General features: G+C 44.6%; 1 protein-coding gene across 1 annotated transcript in view; it reads left to right on the forward strand.

The window, feature by feature from the left end:
• The first annotated feature begins 3,484 nt into the window (after positions 1-3,484).
• Scgn (secretagogin, EF-hand calcium binding protein) overlaps positions 3,485-26,814 on the forward strand; it is a 39,861-nt gene continuing 16,531 nt past the window's right edge. The window contains exons 1-6 of the mRNA XM_028881849.2: positions 3,485-3,751; positions 4,817-4,887; positions 12,057-12,149; positions 14,404-14,493; positions 17,952-18,008; positions 18,696-18,773. Coding sequence (XP_028737682.1) covers positions 3,670-3,751; positions 4,817-4,887; positions 12,057-12,149; positions 14,404-14,493; positions 17,952-18,008; positions 18,696-18,773 — 471 coding nt within the window. The 5' untranslated portion in view covers positions 3,485-3,669. The remainder of the gene's footprint in view (positions 3,752-4,816; positions 4,888-12,056; positions 12,150-14,403; positions 14,494-17,951; positions 18,009-18,695; positions 18,774-26,814) is intronic.

Here is a 26,814-nt window from a genome sequence, read left to right on the forward strand (position 1 = left end):
TAGTGCCATGATAGATGATTGCATTAAAAAGAATGTGTCCCTGGGGCTGGCAAAATGGCCCAGTGAGTAAAGGCACTTGCTGCCGGCCAGGTGACCTGCATTCTCCAAGTTCAGTCCCTGGGATCCACATGGAAAGAAAGAACTGACTATTCTGATCTCTTTGCTCACTTTGACACGTGTCTACACACACACACACACACACACACAGAGAGAGAGAGAGAGAGAGAGAGAGAGAGAGAGAAGAGAGAGAGAGAGAGAGAGAGAGAGAATAACATGTAATAAAATGTAGCTCATGGGAGGAAGCAGCCACTATGTAGAAGCTCCAGGTGCCGCTAGGAACTTGCTGGTTCCTTTGCTTTTCAGTCTTAAGCGGCCTCTTAACTGCTTTCCCTTTCTTTATTGTTATCTTCAGTTTTGCTCCATATGGAAGCATGCTTCTCTTGTCTCATAGTATTGATCTGACTTTATGTACACTTTTGTAAATTGCATTTTAGTATTAATCTTATTATGTTGAGACTTTTTTGTTTGTTTGTTTGTTTGAGATAATGGTCTCTCTGTGTAGCTCAGGCTGGTCTGGAACCTATAATCCTCTTTCCTCAGCCTCCTAAATCCTGGAATTACAGATGTGTGTCACCATGCCTGGCTTCTGAGAAATGCTCTGTGACACAGGTTTTCTGATAGGCAGCAAGTCCCATCATGGAGACGCAGCCCACAGAGATGTAACTTCCTGCCTGATTTAGCTCCCCGCCACTGCTTTTGCCCTTGCCTTGCTTTTCCTTCTCCTATTACTGATCAGAAAACAAGACCAGTCAGCAACACAGTGAGTTCACACAGGTTAGTGTCCCTTAGTGATGTTTGTGATTGTATCCCATAATTTCCCAGGGCCAGAAGTGATCCCTATGGATACTGAGCCCTTTCCCCTTCCCTACATGCTTCTCCAATTTGTGTGTCCACCACTTTCTCCACGAGTGATGATACTATTTTTCTTCCCTTTACCTAAACAATACTCCATCAAACTCTTAAAATTTATTTCGCCAATAAGTTTCTATGGAAGATTAATCATTTTAGTGTCTAATTTGTACTGTTTAGTATGTAGTGTGCTAAGAATTTATAGCATCATGTATTTAACATTATGACAACATGACAACTCCACAAGGCAGATGCTATTATGGTCTCATTTTATAGTAAGCTAAAAAAATGATAAAACAAAAACAAAACAACCTGTTTCCAAATAACTTGTCCACAGTCACATAACTAGTAAGTTGCAAAGTTGCATTCTGAACCCAAGGCTATCTTCTTCTAACCTATTTTAAATATTATTATCTGAAATCCATAGTTATTTAAAATTTTAAACATCACATTTAACATTATGTCACATTAGACTTCTCTTGGCTGTAAATTTACAAATGTTCCGCTTTTCCTCCAAATCCTTTTTAATGAATACAGTCTGTCTGTTATCAGGCACTACATGGTAGCGGCCATGATTTCCTGGGCATTTCCACGTGTATCTCTGATTCTCACAGCAACCCTCCAAGGCAGACTCATACTCTTCAGTTTGAAATATGAAAACTGAGGCTTAGAGAGCTAGAAACAGTGATCCCATCACAGAGCTATCATTTGGTTCAGCAGGATAATGAGCCAGAACTATAGGATGAATCTCATGCTCCTGTTACTACTGTAGTTTAAATAGCTTACATCTGTGCTTTTAAAGAGTAATTTGGATGCTAATAGCATAACAAAGTAGGCAGGCCACAAAGAAAGGGTATTCCTCATCCAACTTTTACCAATTTTCATTCATTCTCTTTCTCTGTCTATCTGTCTTTTTCCTTCCTTCCTTCCTCACTTCTCTCTCTCTCTCTCTCTCTCTCTCTCTCTCTCTCTCTCTCTCTCTCTCTCTCTCTCTCTCTCGTTTCACGTGGCATTCCAGGCTCACCTGGAAATCATGGTGCTCCTCAGACTCTTGAGTCCTGAATTTAGATGTAAGTTACCACATCTAGCCCAGTTCTTACCTAACACCCAAACTCTTACTGATTCCCCAAGAAAAGGTTTTAAGTCAAAGGCCACCAGTGTGATTTCCTTATTCTTGGGGAGATCAGCTGGTCAAACAGTTCTGACCACTAGGAAATGTGTTCTTTAAATGGTGGCTGGCATTGGGTCTGAAAGTGGCCCCAGGGAGCCAAATGCGAGCCTTTGAGGCTATTGATAGCACATGTCTGGGTAGATTTTATATATTTTACATTATATATATTATACACACACACACACACACACACACACACACACACACACACACACACACAATGTGGCTAGGTTTGTCTTTGTTTGGACATTTTTAGCATTTTGCTTTTTGTTGTTTTTTGAGACAGGATGTCACTTTGTAACTCAGGCTGCCCTGGAGCTCATTATGTGACACAGCAGTCCCATTTCAGACTCCTCTGAGTGCAGACACTACAGGTGTGTGCCACCGTGCCTGGCTCCCTTCAGCATCTCAATGAAGACACTTTAAACCACGGTGACAGTTGTTGTGGAATAGTAGTTGAAGGTGTGTTACATTTGTTTATGCTATGGAACATTTGTTTAATGAAGCAAAGATGTCTTGCATTCTTTTATGTTACATTTGTTTAGCTCTGTGAAGCTGTGTTACTTTGCCTCCTAAAATACCAGATCGGTCTAATAAAGAGTTGAATGGCCAATACCTACCTAGGCAGGAAAGAGAAATAGTCAGGGCTGCTAGGCAGAGAGAATAAACAGGAGGAAGAAGAGGGAGAGGTGAGAAAGGAGGAGAGGAGGACACCAGGGGCCAGTCACCTAGCCACACAACTAGCCACGTAGTAAGAAGGAAAGAAAGGAATAGAGAATAGAGAAAGGTAAAAGCCCAGAGGCAAAAGGTAGATGGAATAATTTAAGAAAAAAAAAAACTAGCTAGAAAAGTCAAGCTAGGGCTGGGCATTCATAAGTAAGAATAAGTCTTCTTGTGTTTATTTTGGAGCTGGGCAGCAGGCCCTTCAAAAAGTAAGGAGTAAAAACAAAACAAAACAAAAACCAACTACAGTCTGCAGTAGCAAGTCCCTACATTACAATACAGCAAGGTGTGTGTCCTCCGTTGACCCACTCTTCTGTCAGAGGGCACCTGTGGGCACCTTCATCCTTCTTCTCTCCCGCCACAGTATGTGTCCTTCTCATCAGATCCAAAGGATGCCAGCGCTGACACCTCTTCCAGCCCTTTACACGGACTGCCCTTTCCAGAAAACCCCTTGAGACATTAGTTTGAAAGGTGAGTCAAACTGAGGGGAATGTTTTTGTGAGTTTGACAAACAACTTTAAACCGGAAGGCAGTGAACCGCGGACAGGAGAGACAGCTCCTTTCTACCTGATTCCCCCTCCAACCTCCCCCCTCCTACCCTGACACACCACCACTACCACCAGCGCAGCAGGCAGGAGCCCCGCTGTGATCTGCCAGGCGCGCAGGGCGGGGCAGGAGGATGCCAGCGGCGGGGCGGGCTCCCTGGCTGCCTCTAGAGCCTGCCATCCAGGCTGCGGAGTGCTCAGCGACGTGGAGGAGCCGGCGCCCTCGAGCCTGCCCTGCCCACTGGTACCTAGCCATAGAGGGAGGAAACCCCGCAAACGAGTTGGGAAATATTACCGGGCGACCTTACCGCCGTCAGCACCATGGACAACGCAGGCGGACCGTCCCGGGCGCATCTGGACGCCGCGGGCTTCTGGCAGATCTGGCAGCGCTTCGACAAGGAAGGTGAGTCCCTTTGGCTACTTTGAGCGCTTAGCTTAGACACCGAGGGAACTGGAGTCTCTCCTAAGCGTCTTTCCCTATGGGAAAAGTTGACGACCTCGTGCCTGATAAAGTACACCCAGCGCAGTCGGCTTGTCATGCTGGTTTTACACATCAAGAAAGCTTCTGAAAATTGTGTGTGGACTCAGGGATTTTGCTTTCCAACCCATGGGTGTGTGTAATGACATGCAATTAATATATTAACAAATATCATTGCAGACATAGTCCAGGCTGTTGGGCCAAGACTTAGCAATCTCTGGTGTGTCTGTAAATGTGACAGATTTTCATTAGTGACTGTCATATTGCCCACTCTCTACAAAAGAGGATGAATTTTAATAACATTCAGATTTACTTCCCCTCTACCCCTAACACGTTCTTGAAAATGAAACACATCTGCTTGTCATTTGGTTTTGTTTCACTAGTAATTAAAGAAACACAAAGAAAACATCTGAAAGGCATGTTTACACACAAAAGCTAGGATTCAGTATTTACCCCATCAAGATATTAGTGGGCAACTATTAAAATAACAAAAGTGTGGGGGATCGAGAGATGGCTCAGCCATGAATCCCACAGGCTACTCTTTCAGAAGAATTGGGTCTGGTCCCAGCACCTATGTTGGGGTAGCTCACAACCACCTGTAACCCAACTCCAGGGGATCTGATGCTCATCTTTGGTTTCTGAGGGCACCTACACCGACTCACACCCCCACCCCTACATACACACAATTAAAGTAAATACAAATCTTTAAAAAAAAAAAACTCAAAAAAGCATGCACAGGAAATATAAAACCCAGACTAAGCCCAAATCCACATGACAAGGTGTGGTGGCATATGCCTGTGATCCCAGCACTTGAGAGGTGGAGGCAGGCGAATCAAAGTCTTCCTCAACTACAGGCAAATTTGAGGCCAGCCTGGGCTCTGTGAGACACTGTTGCAAGCCTCCCTCACACCTACAATATTCTTTTAGACAAATACTGTCACATTTATTCTATATTGGTGACTATTATTTATGTTTATCTTCTTGCGTTAGAAAGAGGCTACATAAGAGAGACGGAGCTGGATGCCTTCTTTGACCATTTGCTGGCAAAATCTGGTACTGGGGTAAGTACTCATGGCACAGAGCACGGAGAATGTGTCTCTCAGCCAAACGCAAGCCTCAGAGTCTCGTGTTGATTTGAACCTATAATCCCACCTGACCTCATTTCTTCTTTGCATGTAACATCTTTCCCTCCCCTAGCAACCTAAAGAGATTTAGGCAGATTGTATAAAAGGTACTGTCATATTAGGCATGCTGGCCACTGATTTTCATTGAAACATCTGTCATGCAATTAGAGCGTCTATCTCTTGTGGACTCAGTCAACTCTAATTTGAATGTTTCCTTGGTTACATCTCTGCTAATGGATTTCAACAAGAGGTAGGGTATTGCTTAGACCAAAACCACAGAAGAATAGAGAGCATATTACGAGCTTTAAGGTTCCATGGTCACACATGGCAAACAAACCATTTAAAAAATCATTTCCCCATGATCTGTTTGATTCAAGGTTGTAGATTTCTCATGAACTGCTAAGCCAGACAAAGCCAACCTTCTCAGAGTCAGATATAAATGTAAATCAGTTTACTCAGATAGTAAATCTGGCCTAGAGAGATGTGGATTAATTCTAGAAGGTTCCTGTTCCAAAGAAGAGGGGAAAAAATAACACAAAAACCCCCAAGGCCAGGCCAGTCTGTGTGTTCATATGGAGAGAATTCCTTTGGGTAGGTGGTCATCACAGGAGGAAAGAATCTGGCACAGCTGTGTTTACATAAATTGTCCATCTCTAGGTTTTAAGTCCTTTACCTGGAGGAACATTGAGGGGTGCTTAGTCCCACTTCAGAGCCATGGCCTTGGGTGTCCACCGAGAAGAGTGCAGGAAAAGGGTTAGAGGCTGGGACAGGCAGCTGAGGAATGAAAACAGTACAACAGACCCCTCTTGGTCTCCCTCTGTGTGCCTCTTTCTCCTAGTTGGCACAGCTTTTCATCTCTCGGTGTTCTGCCCACATTTGTGTTCTCCACCTCAGTACCTCCTCTCTCTGACCTCGCCGTCTTGTGTCTCTGTGATCTTTGTGCGTTTCTCGCCTGCTTCTTCAGCTCCCCTCTGCCTTTCTCTATTTCCACCCACTTTTCAAACTTTTCTCTTGTCTCTCCTACCCCCCGCCCCAGGTCCTTTATTTTTCCTTTTCTATCTCTTTCCTGTCTCTTTGTCTCAATTCTTTCTGCTGTTTGTTTAGTTTTTACTTGTAAGTTTCTCCTTCCAACTCTTGGTCTCCGAGTCTCTCCTTTCTTATTGTCCAGCTTCATGTGAGGCAGAGGGTGGCAGGTAAGAGACGTGGAGCGTGAACTCCTCTGTCTTCTGCTGTGGCCTCTGTACACGCTTCTTTCCAGCCTTCATTATTCCTTTGTGCTCGCCCTGGGTCTCACTGAGGAAGCATCCAGCAGCTGAGAGTCCCATTGCCATTTTGTATCCCAGTCTCCCATGCCAGCAGCCCACTCTGAAGCCTCTGAGCCTTGCATCTGTAAATGCTCAGGCTAAAGTGTCACAGGAACCCATGATTCAGGTACCATTTACTCCACTCTGGATGGGAGATGTTTTAAGAAAGCAAACAGAGGAAGCTAAAATCATTCGAAGGTCCCAAACTCTAAGACAGGATGATCACTTCCCAAAGGAAACATCATAGAGATCCCCGAGGAAGGATTTTGATGGCTGGGGTAGCTCAGTTGCTATAGTGCTTGCCTAAAATGTATAAAGCCCTGGGTTTTACATCTTGTGTTGCATAAGCCAGGCATGGTAGCAAACACCTGCAATCCTAGCCCTTGGGAAGTAGAGGCAGCGGGCTCAGCAGTTCAAGGTCATCTTCAGCTACAATATCAACGGAGAGGCCAGGTTGGGCTATATGAGACCCCATCTCAAATAAACCACACATACACACACACAGACGCACGCACGCACGCACATGCATAAATAAAGTATTTATTTATTCTGAGAGGATTCTGGGGTTTCCAATAGAGAGCTATTTGCTCATCACTCTCACTGAGCACTCAGCCAACCTCCATGCAGGTGCCTGTCGTAAAGCCTCTGGTGGGGCTAGACTCACGGGCCATCTGCTGTCACTTTCTGCATGGTGATGACCTGGAACCCTAGCAACCTGACTAAGGGTGGTGAGGGACTGAAGAGAGGAGAGATACACAGACACGTGTAGAGGAAAGCTGGGGTCAGGTGGGCTGTATGCCCTCTGATGGAGTCCACACCTGGCTATGCAGTGCCAACTTGGACTCTCAGCATTTTCATTAGGTCCAGCACAGGGGGAGGCGTTAGCTAGTCTTGGTAGAAGGTGTCTGTAGGTGAGTGGTCTCAGACTGTAAACATCCAGAGAAGGAAGCTGTGGAAGGAAGAAGTTTTGCATACACTGCTAACATTTGTGCTCAGATTAGAGAAACGCTTTGCCGTTTCTCTGAGCTTCAGCACAGGAGGGAAGCCTTGCCAGTTTCCACGGGTCTGAGGCATTGGTCTCTGACATGGTTGTGACCATGTCAACAGCACACATTCAGTCAGGACTCCATCCACTCTTTACACATTCGTTCAGGGTTTCCTTGGCTCTCCACACACCTTTTCTTTTTACATGCTGAGAACTGGCCACTGTCACCCAGACAAACAGATGACCTCTGAGACTGAGCCCAGGCAGGGTACTCCACATTTAGTATTTTGACACATGAAGGAAGCAGGTTGACAGGACATCTTGGAAACAAATGGAACCCTGTTCACCTTCCACAGAAAGAGAATACAGTTTTTGTCTCTGACAGCCCACTTCAGAGAAGCCTCGTGGTGTGAGGGAAGATAGCTATATGTTTAGACAGAGTCTAATATTTATTGTTCACTCCAGACCTGTAGCCGGGAGCAGTATGCCACTGAAATACTCTAGTTCTGGATTTTAGTGTCCACAAAGTGTGAATAATCGTGTCTTAGCCTTCCTGTTTCACAAGGAGCCAGCACAAGTGAAAAGTGCATTCTAGTAGAGGAAGCACCTGCCATGCACAAGCTCTCAGATGTCATGATGTCTCCTGGGATCTTATCTTTCCTGCCTTCATTATGCAACCCTAACAGTCACCAACGGGTAACTGAAAATATGCTTTTTAATCCTTAGAAGCCTCTAAGATCTAAAACCAACTCTGGAGATTGCTAGCTTGTAAGACTTGGAGACAAACCTTTGAGCACTGGTTCTGAGAGTTAGAAAGACACTGAAGGAGAGAAGGTTGTTTGCCGCCAGTCACCACAGGAGCCCACAGTATTTGCTCAGTGTGACTCGATGGTCCAGGCAATGTTTCCTGTTTTGCCACTGGAGTCTTGGGTCTCAATTCACTAATGTCCCCTCCCACATCTGTCATTTGATGTGAGCTCACTTAGGAACATATTCAGTTTTTTAAACAAGGCCCTTCACTATTCCTCATTTATAATCCTCAAATGAATACATTTGGTTGATGTGTTTACAGAGTCAATCTGTCCAAGTCCACTTATTTTGATAATTACTTTAATCATTCTAAATATTAGACCCAAACCGTCAGCCTAACAGATGGCTTTGCTGTGGCTGCAGTATACAAATCCATTTGATTGATAGGTTGTCTTGATAAAATACTAGTGGTTCTGCTTTGGCTTAAAAATGAAAATAACTGCTATTTTATTCAATCTTTAGTTTTTGCTAATAAAGCTTTTCGTTCCTGATAGAGTCTTATCTCTGTGAAGCTCATTCCAAACAAAACAGATTCTGCACTTGCAGGTGGAGAATTGCTGAGACATTGACTTACCTGCCTTTTTCTCCTGCATGCATGTTAATGAGCCTCTGTGTTTGAATCTCCTCCTTCCAAAGCAGTGGTTCCCAACCTTCCTAATGCTGGGACCCTTTAATACATTTCCTCGTGCTGTGGTGACCCCCAACCATAAAGTTATTTTCATTGCTACTTTACAACTGTAATTTTGCTAGTTATGAATCACAATATAAATATCTGATATGCAGGATATCTGATATGTGATCCCCAAAGGGTTCATGAGCCACAGGTTGAGAACTGCTGTAAGTAAAAAGTAGAAAACATTGAGATATAACTCCATTTAAAAATTATTTTATTTTATTTATTTTTATGTGTAGGGGTGTTTTGCCTGCATGTATAGATACCATGTGTCCTCAGAGGTCAGAAGAGGGAGTCAGATCTCCTAGAACTGGAGTTACAGATGGTTGTGAGCCACCATGTGAGTGCTGGGAACTGAACTGAAGTCCTCTGTAAGAACAGCAAGTGTTGTTAATGGCTGAGCCATCTCTCCAGCTCCACAACTCCATTTCTATACTTTGTTGATAAGTTTGCTCAGTATTAAACAGGGAAGAGATAAATATTGATCAATTGACACAAAACTCAGTGGCCCCCCATATTTCTGGTGTTCACTGCAGTCCTAGAGGCATGGGGAATGACCATGATCGTGGTTTTAAGGGGCTTCCTCCAGAATGGAATGTTTTGCCTCCTTTTAGAACATCCTAAGTCTTAAGGAGCATCCTTCCAAGATGGAAGGTTTAATTTGGCTTGCCATATAACACACCCCAGTCTTTCCACACCACCAATGCCACTTTCTCAAAGTCTCCCTTGCTAAGTATTGTGCCATGGCTTACATGCCTCCCATCTCTGCCCAAGTCCACTTAACCCCAGATATACATAGCAGGATCTTATAGAATCCAATAGCTCAAATCATCAAGGTTTTCTACCTTGTTTATAACTCAATACCAAACACACGATCTGTACCTTCTTCCTGCAACTAGTGAGACAGGAATGCAGTGCCAGGGACCACATTCTCAAAGTCATGTCTGGGTATTCCCTAGCACGAAGGTGATTCTATTGACCAAAGTACCTGGACTTTCAAGGATTGGCTTTTAAGTTTCAGTGTCTTATACTGTTTAGAGCTAAGCAAGGATGTCCATGGGTTGCCTGAGTTCAAAGGAAGAGATGAGTAAGGCCCAACCAAACTTGTAAACTTACTTAAAACATGAGATTGCTTTTCTTGGTAATTTGATTACATGGTTCTCTATTGTGAACTTTGTACATGACAATGTCTTGTCAAAATGCCAAAAGTTTGGATACACGTGAGAGAGAATCATGTTGTTCAACTAATTGTTAGAAGCTATCTTGAAAAACTACCAAAGTAAGTCATCCAATTGTCGCTGGATTGTTTGAATAATTTCTCATTTATAAACCACCTAATTCTAAGCTCTAATAACACCGCTGGGGGCTCTCTGTTCCATTTGAGGTAACAATGGTACCCTAGGGAAGCACAAGAGTACACACCTCAAAGTGCCCAGCTTGTCAAATCACCCATTATTCCTGTTTCCTGGTGGACAAAGGGAAACAGCAGGCTTCCAAATCTGGAGGTAATGGTGCCTCAGATGCTCTGATGCTTTTCTCCTTCATCTTCAGAATCACCAAGACTGATCTGGGAGGAACATACACTGTGACATCTGAGGGCAGCGATAGAGCAGTGTCATCTGAGGGTGGTGATAGAGCAGTGTCATCTGAGGGCAGAGATAGAGCAGTGGTCATAAATTGGATTATTTTTTTTTGACAACTCAAGATGAAAAAACAGAGTTGGTGTTTCTCTTCAACCTAGTTTTACACTCTTGGAAACACACGCCACATGCACAGCTCAACTGAAGGGACTGGTCCTAAAAAAAAGACACCGCTGATAAGTTAGTCAAGTAAAAAGAGAAAACCAAACCACATGCATGCACGCATGTGCACTCACAGACACACACACATGCACATGCACTCCCTCACGAGTGTATGTGCAAAAACACACCTTTAAAGAAGAAAATGGCAAGGGGCCAAGAGAGAAGCCAAGGGCTGCAAGGTATAGGGACATTTTTCTGTTCCCCGCAGCTTCTGTGAAGACTCTGAAATGTTCTTTATGGAAGCCCTAGCTTCATGCTCATTTCCTATTTGGTATTCCCCAAATTTGTATTTCCCTGCCCATCCTTTCTATTCTGAGCTCCACATAGGTAGCTTCCCCTCTTACTATCTCCTCACCATTGTGGACACCTCTTAAAGAGAAGTCTGGTGGAAGGAAAAACAGGACAAAGATGCCCTCCAGCAGCCTGTGATGGAGGGCAGAGGCCAGGTCTGTCCTGCTGTCATGTTCCTGGGCCTGGCAGCATGTGTGGCAAGTACATGAGGGTGTACAATAGTAAGCAGTGTGCCCTGGGTTTGTAGCTGGGTTTGGCTAATGTGTTTTGGGCATGCTATTCTGGATGAGACAGGAGTAATGAATGCCTAGCCATTCCAAACTTCTTTTTTATTTGAAGATTTTTATTTCCCAGCGCTGTCTACAATTATTCCTGAGAATTTCATGTGAGAAAGGGGGACATTTGGGTTAGTCCAAAGCCACCAAGCAACTGCCCTGCACATGTATAGATGAATGGGGTTCCCAGGGAGCCCTCTAGAAGCTAGTCAACCTTACCACGACATCAGCACCAATGGTAGATATTCAACAGTCACACCTCTTTTTGGCCCTGGTAATTCATAGCTGATGGACTTGGAGCTGAGAGTAGTGTTAAGAAGAAGAAATGTGGCATAAAGTCCAACACCTATGGATTCAGAATTGGGCAATGTTTGGGATCACCTCTACCTCTCAGTTCTTGGTGTCAATCACTCTTTACTGCTAATTATATATGTTATACTCCTGCACTAACCTTGACATCTTTTGGGGAAGATGACTGAAGAGAAACAGGTGTGTAGGAAATGTCACACATGGGAGGGACCTGGCATATCTTCAGTAACTCAACATCTACTTCATTTCTTTGCTTTCCTTTTTAATTATTTCCCTCTTACAATTATTTTTCCCCAAGAGAGAAACCAAAGAGCCTTCAAGGCTGGACTGTTCAGTTAAAAAAAAAAAGGAGCAAAACCTTTGAGTTCTCAGAAAGAATTCTTGTACATTAATTATAACTCAGTCTTTTCTTTCAACCAAATAGCTGATGACATTTAAATGCATCCTTTTAATGCCCACTGTGGTTGCAAAGCTTCTTTACATCTGTTTTAGTTAGTCAGGGTATTAATAGGTGATTGGTGGGTCAAGAAATGTCTGGCACTGCTCTGTCTTCTGGAAAAGTCATTAAATGGTTAGAGCAACATGGTGATCGGGCTACATGCTTTGGATGCTTGGGGTCCTGGTGGCGTTAACATAGTCACACATGGTTTGTTTCAGGACGCTCGTATGGAAGAAAACGTGCGGAGAGTGAAACAACAGTTAATGACTGTCCGCAGCATCTCTAAAGAAGGTCGCATATGGATGAAAGAGGTAGTTCCACGACCACACACCCCACGTCCTTAGAGTCACGAGCAGCCATTCCTTTTAGGGACAATGGAAGCCAGACATGGTTACTCATGTCTGGCATCCCAGCTCTCAGGAGGCAGAGGCAGGCAGGTCGCTGAGTTCGAGGCCAGTGTGGCCTACAGAGCAAGTTCTAGGAGAGCCAGGGCTACATAGAAAAACTGTCTCACCTCCCCCCCCCCAAAAAAATGAACCAAACAAACAAAGAACAAAACCGAAAGGCTGAGCACGTAGCTCATGGCAGGTGTAGAGCCCCACGTTTGATTCCCAATAATGCAACGAACAAACACACACCAGCAAATACCTTTGTTTACTTTGACTCAGCCCCCTTTTATTAAGCACCTCCTAAAGCAAGCTGCTGCCTTAGCCATGCAGTGCCTGCCTGCCACAGTCCCCTTCTTACCGACTGTTCCTCCTCCAGTTAGAAGGTTTACTGTCCAGAAAGAGTTTCCGCCTTCAGTCACACACCCCTTGTCCCTTAGAATACGCTGGGAGACATTCATAGTTAGGGGATTTTTGTTGATGTGTAACTTCAGAGAGCGTGCTTCCAAGACTTAGGTGGCACAACCAGTCACTCAGTATGGCTGTGATTCCATCAAGGGATGTAGTAATGCTGAGATGGATGAGGCTGCTGCTGCTATAATACAGCTTACAACTTTACAGCAATTGTGTGTTTGTGCCATGTCTGTATGTGTATTGTGTATATGGTGTATACATGTATGTGAATATGTATGTGTGCCCATGAGCATTCATGTGAAAGTCAGAGAGGGTGTTGAGGGCCTTTCTCAATTGCATTCCATCTTACTTCCTTCAGACAGAGTCTCTCACTGAACCTGAAGCTTGCTGTCTTGTCTAGGATGACTGATCTTCAAGCTCCTAGGATCTGTCTGTCTCTGCCCCTCAACACTAGGGTTACAGGCACATGGTCACTACGCCTGGCTTTTACAGAGGTGCTAAGGATTTGAACTCAGGTCCTCATGCTTCATTTGCATCGTGTCCAGTGACTCATCCCTCCAGCTTTGTGATTTAAAAAACAGACTATACACTAAAATGACGAAGAACCTACTGTAGTAAATATATAAACCAGAAACTATCGATACTAATTATTATCAAGACTTCTGTATTGTAAATGATTGGATGTGCTATACCTTTGTTATGTGTGGAGCACAGTGGGCTTGTCGCACCACAAGCATGTGAGTCACTGGTACATTCTGGACTCACTCTGTGACATGGCATAAGACCCACAGGAGATCACCTTTACTTGTGACAATCGGGAAAGAAGACAACACACACTTTAACCATCCCAGCCAGCCTTGCCTGTGCGCTGAGACAGCGCTGTGGTCACTAGGGGAGAGGACACTGCCTGGTTCACAGACCGTGTGAAGTAAATCAACCATTAACTGCTCTTCTATATTAACACATTTGCACAGTGTAGTATAAGATAGACACTAATTGTGTTAAGGTATAAACCCCAGCCAGAGCCCTGGAATCTAGGCAGAGAGCAGTCATTCCTGCTTCCACATCTGGCGCTGAAGAACAAGATCAGCAAAGCATGGCCATTCAGTGTGGGCTGGAGGGTGTCGATTTGTAATATAGACTCTGCCACTTGCTCTGCAGGTCTGACAGCTTTTTTATTTCTGTAATTAGAAAAAAAACTAGTGTGTGTGTGTGTGTGTGTGTGCCTTATAGCTGCTTGTTAAGATTATTTGAATTTACCCAGGTGTGCTAGCTCACTTTTATAATTTCAGCACTTGAGACACTGAGGCAGGAGAACTGTCATAAGTGCAAGGCTGTTCCTGGCCATAGATTAGGACTCTGCCTCAAACAACAACAACAACAACAAAATAAAATAAACCAGAAATGACTGAGTTAGCATGTATGAACCTTAGAGCTACACTTTCTAATATCAATAGATGAACCGTCAATTCAATGGCGGAAGTGCTTAGAGAAGCAAGTAGACCAAATTAAATGATAAATTCAGCAGCATCACCATTGCCACTGTTATTTTTTCTAACTGAGGATCCGCAGTTCCTATCTAAAGGAATATAATACTCTTTGAAAGAGCTAATAATTAATGAATAACTATCAAGGGCTCAGAACTGAGCTGGGCTCTCTATGCTGGGAGCTCTGAAAACACCCCCTATAATATGTGCATTGCATGGTTTACTTCTCAAGTGGACCCTGGTCAGAGTTCACAACTATTCCTCTTTGTTTCCTGTAGCTTGCCAGTATGTTCTTATCTGAGGATGAAAATTTCCTCCTGTTCTTTCGCTTGGAAACTCCCTTGGATAACAGCGTGGAGTTCATGCAGGTGAGCGCTTGATGTCTCCACGGAGAAAGAGGATTGGACTGCCACCCATTCCTCTGTCTGGTCTCTAAGACCCTATCTGTCTGTCTATCTATCTATCTATCTATCTATCTATCTATCTATCTATCTATCTACCTATCTACTTACTTTTGTAATAAAGTCTCTCACTGAATATAGAGCTCATGGCTAGGAGCCCTGGGATTTTCCTGTCTCCACCTCTCAGAGCTGGGATTACAAGAGCATGCCATCACATACAGATCTTTCCCATAGGTGCTAGGATATTGTTGTTTACTTTTGCTGTTTTGGGGGGCCCTCCACCCAGCTCCCAAATAAGTCAACATGGAGGTTTATTCTCTTTCTTTCTTTCTTTCTTTCTTTCTTTCTTTCTTTCTTTCTTTCTTTCTTTCTTTCTTTCTTTTTTGTTTTTTCGAGACAGGGTTTCTCTGTGTAGCTTTGCACCTTTCCTGGGACTCGCTTTCGTAGCCCAGGCTGGCCTCGAACTCACAGAGATCCACCTGGCTCTGCCTCCCGAGTGCTGGGACTAAAGGCGTGCACCACCACCGCCCGGCCTGGCTTAGTTTCTTGCCAGCTTTCCTTAACTTAAATTATTCATCTACCTTTTGCCTCTGGGCTTTTCCCACTCTCTTACTTCTATAAATCTTACTCTTACTCTGTGGCTTGCCCTGTAGCTGGGTGGCTGGACCCCACAACCCTCCTTCTCTGGCTGCTAGATTTTTTTCCAGTCTCCAGTTTTCTCCTTCTATATATTCTCTCTGCCTGCCAGCCCCACCTATCCTTTCTCTTTCCTTGCTATTGGCCATTCAGATCTTTATTAGCCCATCAGGTGTTTTACACAGGCAGAGTAACACAGCTTCACAGAGATAAACAAATGCAACATAAACAAAAGTAACACACCTTAAAATATTCTACTGCACTAGGGGAGAGCACGCAGCAGGTCTGAATGCGGCAACCACTCTGCCCACCGAACCGTTTTCCTAGCGCTTTTATTGCATCTTAAATGTCCTTTGTGTTCCTCCTATTTCCTAGGATGCAACCTTTCCTATGAGTCTGCTGGCAATATGCTTTTTCTGTTTGCCTGGGACTCTTTTTACTTTGTGCTCTTAAAGATGGGCTTACTGAATATTCACACAAAATCTTTAGTCTCCGGTGGCTCAGAGGCAATATTACTCTAAGATCATTAAGTGGAGACTGCTGGGAGACAGCCGCTCCACAGACATGCCTAGGACACGTTTGGTTCCTGTCATTTCTTACTTCCTGTAACCCGTGTTTCTTAAACTTACTTGTCATTTTCATCATCACGGTATACTTACGTATAAAAGTTAGAATGTGGATCACATTTAATACATAGATTTTGTGAGCCTGGCTACATCAGTTACAAATGACACAGACTGAAAGGAGAGATGTTTCTGACTAGTTCTCACTAAGCATCAGTTTCAGGACCAGTGTCTCACATTAGCCCTGCAAGGTCTACAATCCCATTGTGTCTAGAAATGAAGACCCTGGCAGTTGGTGTATTCATTATTTTCCTGTTGCTACGGCACAATCTCCAACAAAAGCAAATTTAGGAAGGGTTTGTTTTGGTTTACAGTTTGACAGTACGATCCATCATAGTGAGGAGGCTGGGGCGACAGGCAAGTGGTCACGCTATGTCTGTAGTGGGGGGGGGGGCATAGAAAGATGGATGCAGGTACTCAGCCGGCTCTTCTTTTATTTAGTTGGGGCCCTGTCCATGAGATGGTCCTGCTCATGCTCATGGAGTTTCTTCCATCCCGTAAATCTGTCTAGAAAGACTCCCAGACACACAAAGAAGTGTGTCTCCTAGGTGATTCTAAACCAGTAAAGTTGGCAATGAAGATTAACAATCCTGATTGGTAACAGACACCCCATGTATAAAAGAAGGGTAATTTTGTCTACTAAAAATCGAAACAAAGCAAAGCCAAACCCCAAAAGTTTCATGATACTTTTCATAGCATGGCTCAACAGAACAATCAGAGGTGATCAAAGTAACAGCACTGGATAAGCATGACTGCCTGCAGGTCACTCACAGCGTTGTCTTCCAGTTCAGGATGCACCTGTCTCTTCAGTGCATCGGTGCTGGCCTCACCCATCACGAGGGAAGGCTTGCCACTGGGAAGTGTCTGTGGTAATTTGTCCCTTCTACCCAGAGTCAAGGTCACACAGGCAAAAGTCCTTAGGAAACTTTCCACAGTCTGTCTGTTTTCTCTGTCATTACTTTTAGGCTTTTTGAGACAGGGTCTCTATGTGGCCCACACAGGCCTTGAACTTGTGATTCCCCCTGCACCACTCTCCAAAGTTCTGGGATTGTAAGCATGTGCCGTCAGAGCCAAGTGTTTGTTTGGTGTGTCCTTTGGCAGGTCATGCTGTGTAACCCAGGTTGGTCCTATACTCAGGGCAATACCCTTGCCTTGGTCTCCCTGGTGCTAGGATTGCACAAGCAACCTTGTCTTGCTCTTAGCTTCTTTATTGCCCATGAAGTTCATCATTTCACTGATATATTGCTCTTTAGAGTTTTAGTTGTAAACAGATAGCAATCAGATTTTCCACATTGTGTTGTCTCAGATTTGTCTCCCAGGAGCCCAGTTCTCTGAGTACACCTGTCTGTGTGGTCAGAGCTCAACAGACATGCCTAGGACACATTTGGTTCCCGTGATTTCTTTCCTTCCTGGAACTGGGGTTCTTTATCCTGTGGGGTCTCTTAGAACTTCTCTCACATGTGTGACAGCTCAGCTCTATATTTAAACAAGTATTTGCATAGTATCTCTCATTTTTAGACTTTTTAATGCAGAGAAGATATTTCTGCTTTACGTACTGTTCCCAGTAGAAGTCTCTTGTTTTCGGTTTCCATTTTGAGTTTTCCAAAGGAGGGAGGCATGGTCCTCTGGAGTGGCTCTGAGAGATCTCAGGGATGCATCTCCATCTCTGCTGAGTTCTACCCAAACAATTGCTCTCCCCACAGCAAGTCTTGAACTCCCCGGAAAATGTCTATTTGCATCCAGGCAGCAACCATTTTCAGCTGCCGACCCACAGGAATCCAGTATAAGCCAACTCTGAACTATCTGAGGATGTACAGTGGTATGGTTTGAATGTGAGATGTCCTCCCTAGGCTCACAGGTTTGAACTCTTGGTCCCTGCTGGTGGCATTGTTCGGGAGGTAGAGCCTGAACGGAGGAAGTGGATCACTGGGCCTGGGATTTGAAGTTTCATAGCCTGGCCCTGTATTTTGTCCATTCTCTGCTTCCTGACTGTGGCTATAATGTGACCAGCTGCTTTGAGCTCCCACAGCCAAGCCTTCCCCACTATGAAGGACTGTGTTCTCTTGAACTGTGAGCTGAAATAAACCCTCCATTATACTGCTTCTTGTGAGATTACAAGAAGTCAGGCAGCTAAGGCTTGAGACGAATGGCTTTTGTGTGTTTCAGATTTGGCGCAAATACGATGCGGACAGCAGCGGCTTCATATCAGCTGCTGAGCTTTGCGTAAGTGTCGGTGGGAAGTAACAGCGGGTGAAGGATTGGTTTGTTTGGGAGATATATATATATGTATCTCCACATATATTTACATGAGTTTGATTTCTGTGGGCCCAAGATGCATGATTTTGAATTTATTACTTAAAAAAGAGCGTATTTATGTTAAGATTTAGAAAGTGGCAAGATGGCTCAGCCAGGAAACACAAAAGCCTGACAACCCAACTTCAATCTTTAGAACCACGTAAAGATGAAAGGAGAAAAACAACTCCATAGAGTTGTCCTCTGATTTTCACACACTCTTGCACACCTCTACATGTTATATGCATGTGTCTGTGTGCACACACATACAGCACATTAATAAAAAATTTTGGGAAAATGAATAAATAAATGAGAAAATAAATAAAGGTTTAGACATTGGTTGTCATGCTGCTGTCCTTGGCAAAGAGGTGAATGGAGCTTTTATGATATGTTTAGTGCTTGGAGTTCCTCTCTGGCTTCCAAGAGCTCCTTCAATGGCAGCCCTCCACACTTATGCTTAATGCTTATTTAACAGCATTTTATTTCCTCCATGAAACAGGTCACAATCCCCAGTCCAACAGAAAAGACCTTAGGCAGAAAAGACCTTAGGCAGAAAAGACCTTAGACATGTTGGTGTCTTATCCGCTCACTATGTCCACTCTTCTCTTGGTGTCACAGAACTTCCTCCGGGATCTTTTCCTCCACCACAAAAAGGCTGTTTCTGAGGCTGAACTGGAAGAGTACACCAGCACCATGGTGAGTGAAGGAGCGTGGGCCTGTGGGGGAGCCTGCCCTGGCCTCCTCATTTCCCCAGGAAATGTTTGCTGATGGATAGCTGCCTGGGAAGAGCCTGGCTCTGCAACAGTGGCTAAAACTGAGCTGTTGTAGCCTCTATCAGATGCATGCATTTCAGAGAGAGGGCTGCTCAGCTGTCTTTGGGGAGACCAGGAATGTCTGGAAAACACTAGGCTTTTAAGCTCCTTGCTAGCAGACTCAATGGTCATCGAAGGAACACAGAGACAAGTAGACATGAACCTGTGCCATCAGGACCCAACAGGTGGACATGGCCTCCCACCACCGTGGTGATTCATTCACTGAGCCTGTGGGCTCGGAGCAGAGGAAATGCAGATGGGAACGCACATGTTTCCTGGGGCCGTGACCTAGGAAAGTGATAAACTGGTGCCTGGGTATGTCAGGACAAAGCGAGTTGATGTTGAAGAAGCACTGTGCATTCCACGGAGAGCACAGGTACCCTGGAGTCGTCAGCTTTTAGTGCAGGTCATGCCGTTATTTCACACTCTTCTTAAGGAATTCTTGGCCTAAATAACCATGAGATGATTTCAGGTCAAGCTCCTTGGAAAGTTGTTAGATGGGGAAAAGTTGCCTCTGGTGGGCTCATCTTTGCTTTCTGTTTCAGTGTTCACTAAAGGCTCTCAGCAGTTCGTGCTAAAGTGTACCTGTTGCCATGCCAGCCTCTTCCTGTCTCCAGGGCTGTGTTCCATTCTCATTACAGCTGCAGATTTCTTAATTAGTAAGCAAGTGACTTACAGACAGTCTTAGTTGAGTATTGAAGAAGCGTCACATTTATTTTATATTTTTAATTTAATGCTTTTTAGAATTTCAGACATGAATACTATATTTACATCACTTCTCTTTTTTTTAACCAGTGTCTCCATGTTACATTTATATTTATACAAACAATTCTTGAGCAGAGCTTATGAGAAGTTGGAGCATATCCAACTGACAACAGCATGTGGGTTTCTAAAATGTGGGCCACTGTGTGTGTGTGTGCGTGTGTGTGTGTGTGTGTGTGTGTGTGTGTGCATGCGCGCGCGCGCGCGCGCGTGCGCGCACACGCGCACGCTTGTCTGTGCCTGGGGTGGAGGCATGCATATGCATGTGAAGGCATGAGGTCAACCTCAGGTGTCATTCCTCAGGAACCATCCCATAAAAATGGGGATCTCTCACTGACCTGAGGTCTATCGGTTAGTTGGCTAAGCTGATTGACTAGTCATCCCAGGGACCCTCAAGTTTATTTAGGACTGCACACATGCTGCCACCCCTGTCTTTTAAACTGTGGACTCTAGGGATTAAACTCAGGTCCCTGTACTTGCAGAACTATTTTACCCACTGACCTGTCTTCCTGGCACTGTATATGGGCTTTTAATTGGGTTGCTCAAATACTGAAACTGATTTCAAAGATCAGCTAACTACGAAAAACCAAGTTTCTCAGCCAAAGGCCCCACAAACTCAGCTTCCTAGATGTCAACCCTGGACCCCTCCAGAATGTCACTCTTGACCTTGGCCACTCTGAGTCTTCCCAGGGAAAAATGAAAGCTATCTTGACCATGATGACCTGTAAATAAGAAAAGATGATGCTCAAGGGAGAACCAGACTCCAGACAGGACGTCTAGGAAGCATTTGGCTTATTTGTTCTAACTGAATGCAGGATGATATTGGGAATCCCGAGCAAACACAAGCTCAGCCCTGGGAGGGTGGAGATCTCCCAGGGGCAGGAAGCAGGTGCCCTATTCAAGAGCCCCTGAGATCCTTCTGACCTAAGTGCCAGTGAAGATCTGTCGTGGAATAGACACGAAAAAGGAACTAGTTTGCATCTTTCAAGGGGCCAGACTAGGAAGCCTTGAACATATTTAAGACATCAGTTGAACAGAATGTTAGCCTGTCTGTTGTTATCTCAATTTAATTAATTTGTAAAACATGAACTACACAATGAATAGATTTGCATTTTCAATCTCTAGCAGCTTTCTGGCATTTCTTCCAGCTTGAAGCTATTTGAGCAGAGGGCTCCTGTCCACCTCTAGTTAACAATTCCAATCTCTGCTTTCTGCTTCATTATAGATCTCAGCTGTTCTTTGTCTACATTTCTCCCCCTCCCCTGGTTCTGGTACATCCTTCAATATTCAGCTAGATGTTATCTTTCCCTAAGAAATCCTTACAATCTCCTTTCATAGTGAGCCCAGTACCACTCTGTCTAGCCTATTGTGCATGTCCCCACCTTAACATCACGGTCATTTGCCTAGTCACCCGGCAAATGGTCATTAAGTGCTTATCAAGCCCCAGGCAGGAGTCTAGTCACTGGGGAGGTCAACAGTGAGAAAAATGGAAAGAGGAGCTGGGCAGTAACAACACATAAAATAAATAAAAAATTATATTGTAGACGAAATTCTAAACAGTCTTAGTAAGTAAGAAACACAGAGCCAAATACAGAGGTAAATAGTCAAAGAGATCAGAGAGCCACGACTACCTTATCTTACCACCTCACTGCCTTCACTTCCCGAGAGAGAGAGAGAGAGAGAGAGAGAGAGAAAGAGAGAGAGAGCTTCTTCCTGCCTGACTTGTGTTTTTATTGCCTTTCTGTTCTGCCTTCTCATTGACTAAACCCAACCACATGACTTCCTCGTCACCGCCTATCTATATAGACTTCCAGGACTTTATGGTTGGTACTAGGGTTAAAGGCTTATCTCACAATGCTTGGCTGTGTCCTTGACCACACAGAGACTCTGCCTGCCATGTGATCGGATTAAGGGCGTGGGCTACCACCGCCTGACTGCTGTTCCTGGCTCGCTATGACCTATGATCTCCAGGCAAACTTTATTTATTAACATACAAATAAAATCACATTTCAGCACAATAAAATATCACCATATTACATTGCATGACAGAGTGGAAACGTAGAGCCAGCACGGTAGGGAACTGAGGGTACGCTAGCCTTATTTATGTTGCTGTGATAAAATGTCCCAACAAAAGGACAATTAGTGGAGAAAGGGACTTATTTCAGCTTAAAATTTAAGGTTACAGACTATCTTGTGGGGCAGTCAAGGCAGGAGCTTTAAAATGCTGGTCACACCACATCCACAGTCAAGGGCGGAGAGAAATGGCTGTGCTTCTGTGCTCACTTGCTTGCTTGTGCCTAGCTTGTTTTCTCTTAAATGAAACTCAGACTTCTTTATTATTGACAAAAGGGTTAGTCTGTTTACCATTTTTTTTTTTTTTTGCTTACTGTTGGAGCACCATGGCACACTATGGCTGGTACCACTTTCTGTACTTTTATACAGGCTAGGAACCCCTGCCTAGGGAATGGTACTACTCACAGTGGGCTGGGTCTTTCCATATTAATTTAGATAGTGCCCCATGGACATGCCCCAGGCCAGCCCAAAAGTTGATAATTTCTCACTGAGACTCTTCCCAGGTGATTCTAGGCTGTATCAAGTTGACAATTAAAGCTCACCATCACATAGCATTGCTCCAGCCCACAGCAGCATCTTATCTCCAAGTCCTTGCCCTCATAGAAGTCTGACACTCAGCAGGCTGCTTAATATAAATTGCACTGAATTTTCAGTTGTTAGCTAAGAATGAGCTATGACTGAACCACAGTAGAGTAAGTAATGATTCTCTTGGGGACCTTCCTATATCCCTTGCTTGTATAGTTCCTCATGACCCTGCACATTTCACATGGAGGATGTCCTATGTCTCAAGTTTTTCCCTTCCCTTAAACTTAAAGCTCCAGGGCCAAGTAGACATGGCACCTGGCAGGTCCAAATTCCACTATTTATGACTCTTTCTGGGGTCCTTTGCTGCAGAAAGATTCTCAGGCAGAAGAATCCTGAGCACCGGTTATGAACCCTGATGACTCCCTCGGGCAGGGCTGACTACAAAGAACGGGCTAAGGACATGTCCCGGTGGGCCAGGATTCATATCACAGTTTGTTTCCTTAAACTGAGTCTCTGCTCTTCTCTTTGGACTGTGAGTGTGTGATCTTCATAGTCAAGTTGCAATAAACATGGGAAGAATGTTGCCAGAGATAAGACACTATGAGATGTTAAGGGGAGGGAAAGGGGGGCACAAAGTATTTATATAGGGCTGTATAGGATACCTTGACTCCATCCACAGGGAAGGCCTTGTGATATCATTGCCTTAACTAACTCTGTTCCCTATGCCCACCTTCCAAGGAACAGATGACCTCATATCCTCACAGAGAATTCTCGTTTGTAGCTAGCTTTCTTGTTGGACTATCTTTGGATTGCCAGCTCCCCAAAAATGACATGGAGACTTCTTATTGAATATGAAAGCTTGGCTGTTAGCTTAGGCTTGTCCTTAACTAGCTTTAATAACTTAAATTAACCTGCTTCTACTAATCTACATGTTGCCACATGGCTTTTTTTTTATCCTCCCCTCCATTCTTTATGTCTGACTTAGTCTGTATCTCTCTGGCATTTCTGTGCACCTAGATTCTAATCCCGAGTTCATCTCTGTCAGGAAGTCCCACCTATTTTCTCCTGTCTAGCTAATGGCCATTCAGCTCTTTATTAAACCAATCAGAAGGTGCCTTAGGCAAAGACACGTTTCACAGTATACAAAAAGATTTATCCCAGAACACTTGTTTGCTTCAGCCCTCAAACATTAAAGGGAGTCACTCTCTGGTCTCTTCCAATATTCATTGTCCTATTGAACGTCATGAACGTTAGAAATGGCAATGGGGTGTTTCAGGGCCATGGTGTTAAATGTCCTCCTTTCCTCAATGATCATGCAGCTCTCAAAGTGACTCAGAAGAGGCCCTTTTCTACTGAGGGACATCACTCTGCTGATGTTTTTTTCTTATGGTTAAATTTGATCTGGTAAATGAGCTCATGCAAAGATGTGAGTTCTGCCACTGACATGTGCTTAGGGAGGAGCTGGGAAGGAAGATGCAGCCCCTGCCTCAGCCTTTGAGTCTTTGTCAGGGGAAATCTGGAGAGGCCCAGAATGCTGTGATTATTCCTGTTACTCCCACTGTGAATGTCATCACCACAAAGCATCAACCAGTAAGAGGTGTTGAGTTCTAGTTTCCTCTCCATCCTTCAATGCTAGTTTCACCTGGAGTCCCAAGTCTAGGAAACTGCGTACCTCCCGAGGGCTGAGTGATTCTCCACAAGTGAATCACATTTTTGCTTTTTTAATGCCTTCTTACTGAGAGATGAACACAATCATTGCAAAGATACACTGAAGATTTTCTTTCAAGGGTTAGCATGCAATGCTTTGCTTAAGAGATGTATCCTATCAGACGACTTCAAATTGACCCTAATGAGAACGGCCGCATTGACAGCTGTGTGAAGCGTGGCTCACAAATGAGCTGAGGGTGACAACCAGTCACAAGAGAAAGGCTCAGACCTGCACACTGTGTCCTGTCCTGATTCCTAATTAATGTTCTGGAGGAGGAAGGGAAGAAAGGATGCTACCAGCTCCAGGCAGGAGAGGAGACTGTGTATCTAGATACAATATCATTACATGATATTTAATTGTGCTCAATGCAAACTAATGACTCTGGGAGTTACTATCACAAAACATCAAATGAAATTCTGACACTTTGACCGTCAGAGAAATTTCTATGAGGTTAAGCTGGCCTTATGACTTGCACGAAGTCCGTCTAATCTGAGACCCTCTGAACTCACTTATGGGATATTTTCTTGGTCTGTCTACTCTCTACATGCTGATGGTGCTAACCAGTTTAAAATGCAAGCTGATGCCAGACAGCAGTATGTCTCTGATTCAAACCATTCTTCTGAACTTCTTGGGCACACGTGGACATGTGTCTCAACTTTTATACCCAACATCTCAAACTTAGCATGTCCAAAATTGAAATTCTACCTTGTCTCATCCACTTCCTCAGCTGCTGGTTCCCTTCATCTTGACTGATGTGTCGAGACAATCGGTCTTGAGGCCTTCTCTGCTGCTCTATATCTAATTAGCAAATCCTGTCCACGACTATAGTAATTTAGCTTCTGTCACTATTGACAAAATATTTGAAGCACAGTGGTGTGAAAACAAAAGAGGTCTATTTAGCTGACAGTTTAGGGAAGCTGAGAATCTAAGGTTGGCCAGTCCTCACCTCTTTGGCTGGCTTCTGGTGAGGAAGTCATGGCAGATGCATCCCAACGGCAGGAAAAGTGTATGTGAAACAGAACAGAGTGAGACGGAAGCAGGACACCCCAAGGCCATGCTTATTCTTCTCCTACCAACTCACTCTTCCTGGATCCTAGTCACAAAAGACCTACATGAAGCCTTCAGAATGAGCTAACCACTTGCCTGGGTCCCACCTCATAAACTTTCCACCACTCAAAACTGGTTCACTGGAGACCAAGCTAAACTTTCCCATCTCAACGTTGCCCCCTGGAGACTAAGCTTCCAGCATGTCTCACAATATAATAGCAGCTATATTCAAATGACGTCATGAACCTGGCCATTCCCACCCATAATGATGGGCAAAGGAAGAGGTTTCATTCCTTCACTCTCACCTTCTATGCTCTGGGTTGAGCAGAGCAGCCTGTGATCCCATCATGCCGTAGCCAGATCACAGTTCAGCTTAAACCCTCCAGTGACTGCCGTATTTCAGAGAAAATGACAAGGCATTGCTACCTGCTTGTTTACCAAGCCACCATCCGTCCCAGTTTATCTCCTTTTTATGCACTTCCACATGTTGTGTGATAGACTCTTCCCGGGGCGACAAAACACACATGGTCTGCTCACTCCAGAAAGGGAACTCTAGCAGGCCAAAGTAACAATTGCACGAGGTTCCAACCTGGTTATCCAATGAGTTTTTATATGACCAGAGTACAGGTGAGGGGCTGCTTTCCAGGAGCAGGGATGACTCAAAGACAGCTGCGTCACTGAAGAGCCCACTCCAACACGGGGGATGACTCACAAAAGCCACAACGCCCAGCTCTCTGCACAGTTTTCAGGCAATTCCAAAGTCTACGCCTCTCTCCTCTGCAGCACGGCTGGTCTCTGCTTCTTCCAGGCAGCTAGGCTGTTCTAGAAGTCTAGGTGGCTCGGCTAGTCTGAGAGTGTCTCTCGGCATCCCCCTGCTTATATAAACTTGAGGAAAGATGGGCCTTGTGAATCTAGTCTGTTTCTGGGAGTTTCTGAAGCAACTGAGTTGTTGCTTCCTGAGTTTTAAGGCGCTTCCTGTAGAATGGAATGTTTTGCCTCCTTTTAGAACAACATGAGTCTTCAAGAGCTTCCTTCCAACATGGAAGGCTTGATCTGGAGGGACGGTGCTGTGTAACACCACCGGGACTTTCTACACTACTGCCAGTTCCACTTTCTGATAGACTGGCCGGCTGAGTATTGTGCCACAGGTTTCATGGCTCCCATCTCTGCTCAATACTCTTCACCTAGGTATGCATGCTACTTTCACCCACTTCTTCCCAACCTCTGCTCAGAAAGCTGTCTTCTCACAAAGGGTGTCCATTATCATGAGACGGTTGATCACTGTCAACTTACCATCACCTACAAGACAAGCCTCTGAGAGTGTCTGTGTGTTTTACATCTCATGTGTGTGTGTGTGTGTGTGTGTGTGTGCATGTGTGCATGTGTGTGCATGTGTGCACGTGTATGTGCATATGCAGGCTTCTTAGTGTGTAACTGCAGGTACTCCCCATGACATTGCACTCATAAGGAGGTCACAGGATAACTTCCAGGGTCAGGTCCTCACCTTCCGCCCTGTGGGAGGCAAGGTCCTCTGTTGTGCACAGCTGTACATGCCAGTCTAGCTGGCCATCAGGCTACTGAGTACTCTGTGTCTGCTGCCTCCCAGGCCTGGATGAGCACTGGGGTTACAGATGTGTGTACTCACAGCCCAGCTTTGACATGGCTGCTGGAGGGCGAATCCAGGCCCTCATGCTTATACAATAGGCATTTTGCCAATTGAGTTCTCCTGTTCTGATTTGAAGTAAACCTCGAAGGCAGTGTTCAGATGGTGGGCATCTAACTGACCACACCAGTGTCCAGTTCTTCCTCA

The sequence above is a fragment of the Peromyscus leucopus genome, chromosome 5 (genome assembly GCF_004664715.2).
Source record: "Peromyscus leucopus breed LL Stock chromosome 5, UCI_PerLeu_2.1, whole genome shotgun sequence".
NCBI lineage: Eukaryota > Metazoa > Chordata > Mammalia > Rodentia > Cricetidae > Peromyscus > Peromyscus leucopus.